The following is a 9,727-nucleotide window of genomic DNA, read 5'->3' as shown; positions in this document are numbered from 1 at the left end:
TGGATCACGATATGCCCAAGGGGTAGCAAAGCAACTAGTTTGAGCTCCTAAAATAATCCTTATTCTCAAGAAGAAATGATAATAAAGTTCTAAAAAAAACTTTAGTTTCAGGAGGAATCAACAAATATTTTTAAAAAACAAAAATTTCAAAATCAAAGTAGGCTCTGCCTCGGAAATGTCATCCAACTGCAAACTTTGGGATCTTGCCTTTTTATATTTCTCATTCGTATTTCGTTTCTCGTAAGCTACAGAGCTCTTCTCCTTTTAAAAATATAAAAAAAAAATTTCAGTGAAAAATAAAATTTTAAGTAAAAAAATTTGTTTGTCTAGAAACTTTTAGTGAATATTTATTTTTCGGTTTTTCGAGACATTTCCGTAAATGATGAATTTTTGCTCGGTGCCCTACGAAGCTGATTACGGCATGTATGCCGATTCAAAGGTACAAATTTCAATTTCAGGTAACTCCCAGAGACCACTAACCCTTGATACATTCTTCCCTCAAGATGAAGAACGTGCCTCAGTACCCGATGACTATGAATCCCGGCCAGGGTATGGGCCAGCCCATGCCCGTGCAGCCGCTGAACCCACCGCAAATGAACCTTCAGATGCCGATGTCTTCGAGCATGCCCCCAATGTCATCTTATCCGGTGCAGGGCATGCCGCTAGGCATGATGTCCGGCGGAGGCAACAGCGGCATGACGCCCATGTCCACAATGTCCACACAGCTGCCAATCGGAGCGATGACGCCGCTAAGCAGCGTGACCATGATGCCCATGGGCAATGCCATGGGCTCTATCGATGCACCCGGGATCAATGCCGTCATACCCGACCTGCAGTCCATGTCTGCGATGGGACAGATGCAGCCGATGGGTCAGATGCAGCCCATGCAGCAGTACGGTGATGCGGGATCCAACACGCAGATGCATCAGGGTCGCTTTACAGGCGGCAGTGGTGGTCCCTCGTCGCCCTCGCAGGCCGGCGGCTGGAATTCTAATGCCAACAGCAGCGGCAATAACGGCTACAACATGTGGCAGTACACCCAGCCCATGCAGTACCAGCAGCAGAACCATAATCAAGCCCAACAGCAGCAGCAGCAGCATAATCATCAACAACAGCAGCAGCAACATCAGGGACAGCGGATGAAGTCCGGCTACGATCTGCAACCCGTCAACTACCGGGATGTGCGCAACGGCCTGAAGTAAGTACACCTCGTCGGCATTCAGAGTGTCCTAATCGTAAGCCTGACCAGCAATACCTTTACCAATTAAACCCACAGCACGCCATCCATGATCGAGTCATCAGCGAAGTTCAGCAAGAGCACCAATTCATTCAATTGTGGTGAGTTTTCAAGAGTTTCTCATTATGAGGTGTTATAATCCATTCCCTTTCTAGGAAAAGCATCAAGCAAGGTCCCCCATTGGCGATGATGGAGCTCCAGGTCCATCTTAAGTTGAGTTTTACAGATGTCCGCGTTAGTTTTGTGTTAAATATTCTTCCCCTACGCAAACAAATACCCCTCACACAATAACCCAAACGACACGATCAACACTTTGGTGTGGAATAAAAATGGCTTACTTGTTTTAGCCAAGTTAATTCCGATATGGTCTCCTTTTTTTTTTCTGGCCGATGGCGACTTTAAGGGGGGGGTAAGGTTAATTCGGTGCAAAAAAGGCCACTTTTCAAAAAATTATTGTGGCGAAACGGCTAAAGTTAGCTTAATGAATTAAATACCATATAATAACACAACATTTGAATAATTTTTGATAAATTTTGTATTGAAAAATATTTAGAGGTAGAGAAGTTATAGGGAATCTCCAGAGTCGCCTCCAAAAAAAGTTGTTTTGCGGTGTACATCCTAACAGTCCACAGGATCATCCGATCTAAAAAAATTATACCTCATTCGTTAAAGGATAAGTGTCCCGAGGTATTCACGAAGCGTTTTTTTTTTTTTAGTTTTTTTGTGATTTTTTAGGAAATTTGAAAGTCAAAAACCCGATTTTTGACTAAAAAAAAAACGTTATTTCTTAATTTAAAAATATATAAAAATTAAAAATTAAAAAAAGGCCGACGTGAATACCTGAGGAATTAGTTAAAGAATGTGTGTGCCAAATTTCAAATCGATCGGTCTAGTAGTTTTTCTGTAATCGTGTACACCGATTTGAAAAATTGAATTTTTCAGGAGAGCGCTTTAAACTTTGTGATTCCCATGCATTGAACACCAACCGACCTTCGTTCAACTCCGCATAACTTCGTCAATTTCACTCTGATCAATGTAAAACTTGGACACAATATTCTTAAGATGTTAAACTTTAAAAATAAAAAATAAAAAAAAATTTACGAAAAAAAAAATTAAATACCTTACCCCCCCCTTAAACGGTTTGATTTATGGCCGTCAGACATCAAAATTGGCAGCATGTTGTGGGGCACGAAAAAAGAAAATTGAACGAAGGAAAAGCGGCGATGAAAAATTTATGCTGACCGCATGATGAACGCATAAAAAATGTTGCCAACTTATGGCCAAAATGCAATCCAGCCCAGTTGGTCCGACGTATAAACAATGGCTCTATCGGGCCAAAGGCATCAGTTGGTTGGTTGGTTGAGCGGTTGGGTTAACCCCGTCCCCGTCCCGGTCCCACCAAAGTCGTTAGATTCTGGCAGCCGGGGCCAAGGTGTGAATATTTTATGTGGCACTATTTTGATACCATAAATCTTTTAGTAGTTGATTCAGCAAAGTTTTGCCTGTTACCGCATTTCGTTTTGCGGTTTCCTTTTCTGCAGTTCGTTTCGCTGCGTTTCTTTCAATTTTTTAGCCTTTTTGACTTTATTTGCTTGGGTGATTAGGTGTAAGGATTTGTGGCACAGTCTAAAGTTGCTTTTCTGATTGATTAAATTAAATATATTTTATATCGATTGGATTGCAGTTGGGGGAAATAAAATAGTGACAAGTACAAAGATTTTAGGTGGTGATAGATTGGTTTTCCGGGAGAGAGAAGCTAAACTGCTTGTACATTAAAGGAAAAGCGAAGGAACGCACAGGAAATATTTCTGAACGGAAACAAGCTCTGATTATTATTATTTTTGAAAAGCATATTACCTCTTATTTCCTTATTTCTCCTGACAAAAACCCCCTAAAATCCCCAGGCAAACCAATCCCTAGCAGGGCAATCATCTCCTCCCATAAAGACCAAAGAATTCTCAATGCGACCATAGAATGCACATACCAGAAATTGTTTCTCGCAAGCGTTTTACATTTTTCCGAGGGCATCATTAAAATTAAAAGAAAAGTAAAGTAAAAAAAAACGAGAACGAGAACGAGAACGAGGAGTACCAGAGAAGCCACAGAAACGGACAGCTGAATGGACGTTGAATGGACAATTTGAAAAGTTTTTCGGGCATGGAGAAAACGACTCTCACTCTGCCCGGGAAAGGGACAATGCGAGTGGCCCAAAAACTCTGGATGAGAAGTTTTCCCGCAACGGAGCCCGGGGAGGGATTGTCAAAAGTTTTTCGAGGGAGCCTTACACTACATCGTCCTCGATGTGCAATGCAACAGCTCCCTGGGCCCCTCGGGATGCAGAAATTTTATTCATGACGGAAGCAATACTCAAATTTCGTCTATTAATATCTGGGCAAGGGTTTTCCGGAGGCTGGAGGAGCAATGGAGAAGGGGTTCCTGGGGTCCAGCTGTCAGGCTGTAGCTGGGGCCCAACTTCCAGACTCTGTACGTATCCCAACATCTGTCCAAGTGTCAGTCCAACTGTCTGTTTGTCTAACTGACACACACACACATACAAAGTCTCTCTCTCATCTAAACAAATGCGCATACAGATGTGGTCAGCTATGCACTCGAAAAAAATGAGTGTTAATTTAAGGGAAATTATTTTGAACAATTAAAATGTAAGGAATTCAAAATATCATCTAAAAAAGCCTATTTGAAAGTGGTTAACCTATTCAAAGAATCATTTTCCCCCTCTTTCTTGCAGTGCAATACTATGTTGTTGGTGAGTTGCACATTGCTAAAATAACCTCAAATTGCATTCCTAATTCCTTTTATACGCCACACATCTCATCCCACCCATTCCCTGCTCCCCTTTGGGAAAGCGTTTTTCTGCAAAATGTGCAATTTCCGCTTGAAAGACTGGACTGGACTGGCATACTACAATCTATCCCCGAAATTCCTGGAAATATTTTGCAGAACAGAAATTTATTATAGCCATTTTATTATTGTTTTTCGGGGCGCAGCAGCAACTGCAACATACATGCGTCATATTATTGTCTAGAAAACGGAACGAAACGGAAGTCAGTCAGTCAGCTAGTCAGCCAGGTGAGGTGCCAGAAACACTTTCCATCTGCAGATATCCAGCTGGTAAAATATTCTGGCCACTTTTACATAACGCAAATGTTTAGTTTTGAATGGAATTGGTGAGTTTGCCTGAGAAGGCTGACGTGTGTTCTTTTGTTTTCCAGGCCGCAATTTGAATAATTGAAATGCTCGGCAATTGCTTGCTTTTATTTTATTATTTATCAACAGTGTTTGCCCATAAATAAGACTATTTTCCTCGATTAATTTGTATTATTTTAAGTGGGTTTAAGGTAGATTTTCATTCACTTTTATTAAGACATGACTTGATGTCCGCAGGGAGATCGTTTAGAGGAACACTTTTAGAATTCCCCCCGCTTTTAACTAAAGTCCAAACATTTAGCCTTACCAAAGCAGGAGGAGGAAGGAATCACAACACTTGAAACCTTTTTAAAATACTTAAGCTCTTTTGGCCTGTCAATTACCATTTATGTACATTCCGTGTTAGTCGGTTTGACGTCGAGCAATGTTGTGTTTTAACCCGAGAAAAGCACAAACTTGTGGCTAAAATGAACATGAATTTTAACTTGTCCGTTGTTTGTTGCATTTGTCAACTGTTCTTCATTCTGATGTTGTTATTTCTGGTGGTACTTCTGGTGTTTTTGCACTGGCACGCCGGCACTGGTTCATGTGGTCCTGTGTTCCATGTGTCCATTCCTGGCGCTATTGACACACCGAGAGAAGCAGGATCCAAGAAGGAGGATGAGGAGTTAAATTGCGACGAAAATGTCTGCAGCTCAGTGAGCAAAGTTTGAGCTCCTTGTTTTAGAATTTGCAGTCTGCTTTTACTGATTGTTGTTAGTCTGGGGCCAGTCAGTTCCCCCGGTGCTGTGTGTGTGTGCTCTATGTGGGCCAACTTTTCTGAAACTGTGCCAACTTTTGGCTCGTTTTTGCCTGATAACTTCATCATCGTCAACGTTCTCTCGTCATTCTCATTCTCATTCAAGTGGAACCAAAAAAAAAAAGACACAAAGAAAATGAAAAACTCGTTGGCCAAATGTTTTGTCATGATTTTTCCTCCTCTCAATACGCCTGTCTCCTGTCGTGTTTGAGGTTTCGTCCTCTTCTGTCAATGAAAAACCTTCAACTTGACTGAGAATGCACATCGTATGGCCCAGATAATCAAAGTTTCGAGAGGAAACAAGAGATAGTTGGGTTCTGGATTCGAATAATCATAATAAAGCTAAGATAATAAGGTTCAAAGGGAAATATATATCATTTCAATGGGTGATAAAAGAGTTTAAGCTACAAAAATTTTAAGTTTCTTATATTGATTCACATTTAAAATTTGGCAAATATTTTCCAAAGAGAAAGTCGCTATGAGGCGAGTTTATAGCCAAATGAAAATGGCAAAGGGAGGCCATAAGGTCGACGACTGACTGCAGTACATTTTCCACCTGAGCTAATGGCTTTTTGTTTTCCACATTTTTGGGAAGCTTTTGAGTAATTAAATTTATGGATGCATAAAATGGCAACCTGTTCGATCCGCTCACTCTCTCTCTGCCTGAGTCTCTGTTTGACTTTTTCGGCCATGTGTCCATAAATGTCCGCCCCGAATGTCCAGTCACATCCAATGAGAGCGCCCGTTGCTGATGCTGTGCTTTGCTGGCTATTAATTTCGAGTGGTTCGGTTCACTTTCGGGCCCATGTGTACACATGTTTGGGCTTGTAAAAATGTCATGTTAATTTGTGGATTGTGCGACCGAAGTGGAGCACCCCGAGAGTCGAACAGAGGGGCCAAAAATCGGGCGAGGCATGCAAATAAATGTCCCTCGCACATGCCACCCATCAGCTGTACTCGCCCTCGCACAGATGCACTGAAGAAAAGTAACTATTCTTTTTAGGAATTATTATAGATTGTTAAAAGTTATTCTACAGAATAGACAATTGACGGACAAACAAACGGAAAGGACACGGATGAATTGACTATTCTGGTGATAAGTTATGAATTAAAATTCTAAATAAATTGATATAAGTTTCACCTTTTCTCTCAGTGCTCTCACACAGCCACACAGATGCTCTCCGCCCACGCATCGAAAAAGCAGAAAAGAGAGAGGCTGCCGCTCGGCTTTGGAGACGGGCTTTTTGCAGATTTATGAGTGAATCTGATAAGTGCTGCCAATAAATTTTCGGACAACAATTTACAATGTTCAGTCCATGTTCAGTTGTTTCCTTACGTTTTCCACTGAGAGGAAAACGAGACTGAGGATGGACTGGGCTGAAGTCAGAATTGGGATTGCGATTGGTTTGGGCAGCGTATTTTTGGTTATTTTATTGCAATTTACTGGGGCAAAAATGGGTTCAAGGAGTGAGTCTTTGGGTTGCTCAGAAAGTTATTTGGGTCAAGGAACAGAAAGCTAATGTAAGAAATATTACATTTTTTGTTTTGGGAATTATGAAGTGACGTTTAATGAACTATTTTTTGGAAAAACTTTTATTTTAAATTATTTTTAAACTACAAAAAATGTTTACTAACTAATATAAACAAATTTCAACCGTCCAGAAGTCCACTTTTCTCATTCTTTGCCGTCTTTTCACTTGGCTTTTATGATATTAATAAAGTTAACCATTCTTACCTTACTTCTATTCTCCTTTTTATTTGTAATCTCTCTAATTATTATATTTCTTGAGGTCTCAACAAGCAGTTCCTCAACCAAAAAATGAACAATTGCTCTCGCACATTGCGCATACGTACGTATACGTAATGTAATCACAAATACACAAAACTCCTACATAGGAAGAAGAAACAGGAGCAGCATCAACAAAAATCCAACAATGGCAACAAAACCACAGAGAAATCAGTGAATTATACAACATTTAAGCAAACAGAGAATGCCAACGCTCTCTCGTTCGTTCGAGGATGCATAGAAATCTAGCGTCAGAATTAAGTTAAGGCGCTTCCGACATCCATGGGCAACACAATGCCGACGAGGACGAGGAGGAGCAAGCGCCCAAGTTGACCAAAAACTTTGCTCCACACACACACACACACACACACGGGAAAGGGTTGAAGGATAGTGGCTGTGTAGTGGCTGGCTGAAAGAAACCATCGCAGCAGAAGTGAAATAAAGTTGAATGTAAGCAAACAAGTTGAACCAACAAACCAAGTCTCTAATTGTATTTGTGTGAGTGTGTGTGTGTGCGTGTGTATGGACGGAGGCGCATTCGGAAGGGTTGTGGGCGTGGCAGTGTGTTTTATGCGGCAAACCGGAACGCACCACTTTGGTGGGAAACAAAATATGAGGAGAATTGCAGCAAGTAGAACAAGTCCGAGTCCAACAAGACGTGAAATGCAACTTTTTCGGCACAACGCTCGGGCACAAAAGCCTGGCCTCCATCCTTCGTCATCCGCACAAAAACAAAAAAAAAGAAAGAAAGGAAAATAGAGCACACAAAAAGCCGGGCAAATGCACAAAAGCCAAACAAGAATGGCAAAACGGCAAAGAACAGCGCACCATCGTCGAATCCCAACGAATTTCGCATATCCTAGCCTCTGGAAGGACAACAGTCGCGTCGCGACGCAGTTTTGTGGCAGGTTGAGAGGTGCAACATTCCGGGACTCAAGATCCGGCGGAGCAGGATCCCTAGCCTAAGCCAGCTTTAGTCGCAACACATGCCATCTGTTCTTCTTCAAGGCACAAAACAGAAGGAGCCAAGCTTAGACCATTTGCAAAAACGCGGCGACTTATGGATCAAGTTATTCGACTTAGGAGTACCTATCACAAAGGGTTTTATTATTTTTTTAATGCATGAATAATATAAAAATACTTAAATGAGCAATGTTTTTTAAGAACAGGAATCTAAAAGTGAACCTTAAGGTTGGAGAATATTTATAATATGAGTGGGTTTTGTTTTCAAGTTAGATTTGTAAAATATTTATGTATATATTTATATAATGTAATGGATGAAACATATGTTGTTTGATATATGAAAAAGATAAATAAACTTGTAAATTGCTTACCTGTGGAAATCAGAAAATCAGCGTGATTATAATGTATATAATAAAAGTAAAGAAAAAACTGAAAAAAACTTGTTAAATTAAGGCTAAATATGAAGATTTCCTCAACCAAATATATGACATTTCAGCTCGTCAATATACCCTTTAAATCCTTGCAGTCCTAGGGTACCACAAGCCGGAAATATGGCACAACAATCGAAGGAAAAGAGGTGCACGGAACAAACGGGGTGAAGAATTGAGAATAGAGAGACTAGAGAAAGGAGCAGCAGCAGCAACGCGACACAAGTACATTTGTTTATGCTAAGGCCCGGTAGGATCCAAGGAGAGGTCCCTTCCGGAAGACTCCCTATGCTGCCGGCTGCCTGGCAAGCGTTGAAATGGAACAAATGAACTAAGTCGAGAATTGCCAACTGCACACTTGAGTCGCACACACAACAAACACACACACAAAACAGGAGCAAAGCAGCAGGAACAGGAGCAGCAGGAGGAGCTGGAGTCCTCCCAGAAGCAAGGCAAACAACAAATGATTTCACAAGAAAAGTTAAACTTGTAAATTCAAATTTCACATTTGTCTGGAATTCGCAATTACACTTTGGCAACAACAATGAAATATGTCCCGGTACGTTCGTACGTACACCTGCCGAAAATTCAAGGTGGGATTTTTACCTCCATTTCCAGTCTCCCTCTCCCTCCACCTCCCTCTCCCGCTTCATGGCTCATTGTTCTCGGCCGCCGACGCCTGGCAAATGGAGCATGGAGTGGAGCCAGGAGGAGCAGAGCAGGGAGCAGCAGATAAAGCTCGAGTCGAAATTGTTGCCTCCTAAAGCATATTGTAATAATCCAAATGAAATTAAATGTACCGTAAACATTTCGAATTACCGAGAGAGAGATTCGGCAGCTTGAAGCTAGTGGCAGGAGCGAAAAATCGTTGGGACTTGGACTACATAATGCCCTGCACTTTGTTTAATACCAATTAGTTATTTAATAAACATAAATAGATCCATTTATCAAAGAAAAACAAAGCGCACTTACCAATAAGAAATGCGTAGAAAGTACAGTCACTGCGTGTCCATCTTTTACAATTTTCATTTCATCGGGTTTTCATGGTTTATTTGCACGATTATCACTTTAATTAATTACATATTGCACTTGCCACACTATTTGCACAATTTTCTTTACTTTACAGCTTTGTTTTAATTGTTTTTTTTTAACGTTTAAAAGTACAATTTGCAATTTCTTGACGATCGCCCACGCACTTTTACAGAACTAGAGATTGCAGATGATCGATTGCGCAAGCTATCGATAAGCAACTATCGCATGACATTTGTTAGAGATGGTCAACTTTTTAAAGAGTATATATATATATTATATATAATACATATATTAATAAAATAAATGGATTAATGCAT

General features: G+C 40.7%; 1 protein-coding gene across 2 annotated transcripts; it reads left to right on the top strand.

The window, feature by feature from the left end:
* Window positions 1–221: 221 nt before the first annotated feature.
* Window positions 222–1,599, top strand: LOC108072252 (mediator of RNA polymerase II transcription subunit 15). 2 transcript variants are annotated; one of them, XR_005991112.2, is made up of 4 exons: window positions 222–439; window positions 504–1,198; window positions 1,250–1,338; window positions 1,393–1,599. XR_005991112.2 is itself a non-coding variant. In XM_017163314.3 (4 exons), exons 1-4 carry the CDS (start codon window positions 380–382, stop codon window positions 1,425–1,427), a joined length of 852 nt encoding a protein of 283 aa, XP_017018803.1. In that variant the 5' UTR covers window positions 224–379; the 3' UTR covers window positions 1,428–1,599. The 2 variants fall into 2 exon arrangements, 1 of the variants encoding a protein (XP_017018803.1); XM_017163314.3 differs by having other exon boundaries at window positions 224–439; window positions 1,277–1,338.
* The last annotated feature ends 8,128 nt before the right edge of the window (window positions 1,600–9,727 follow it).

The sequence above is a fragment of the Drosophila kikkawai genome, chromosome 2R (assembly GCF_030179895.1).
Source record: "Drosophila kikkawai strain 14028-0561.14 chromosome 2R, DkikHiC1v2, whole genome shotgun sequence".
Taxonomy (NCBI): Eukaryota; Metazoa; Arthropoda; class Insecta; order Diptera; family Drosophilidae; genus Drosophila; species Drosophila kikkawai.
Note: the sequence above shows the minus strand (reverse complement) of the source record. Positions and strands in the feature narration are given on the sequence as shown.

Bases quoted from the DNA above. Each gene is read 5' to 3' on its own strand.
- LOC108072252 (XM_017163314.3), top strand. From the start codon at position 380: ATGATGAATTTTTGCTCGGTGCCCTACGAAGCTGATTACGGCATGTAT. The intron at 440-503 runs GTACAAATTTCA...TCTTCCCTCAAG, and splicing joins GCATGTATGCCGATTCAAAG to ATGAAGAACGTGCCTCAGTA. The intron at 1,199-1,276 runs GTAAGTACACCT...TTAAACCCACAG, and splicing joins GATGTGCGCAACGGCCTGAA to CACGCCATCCATGATCGAGT.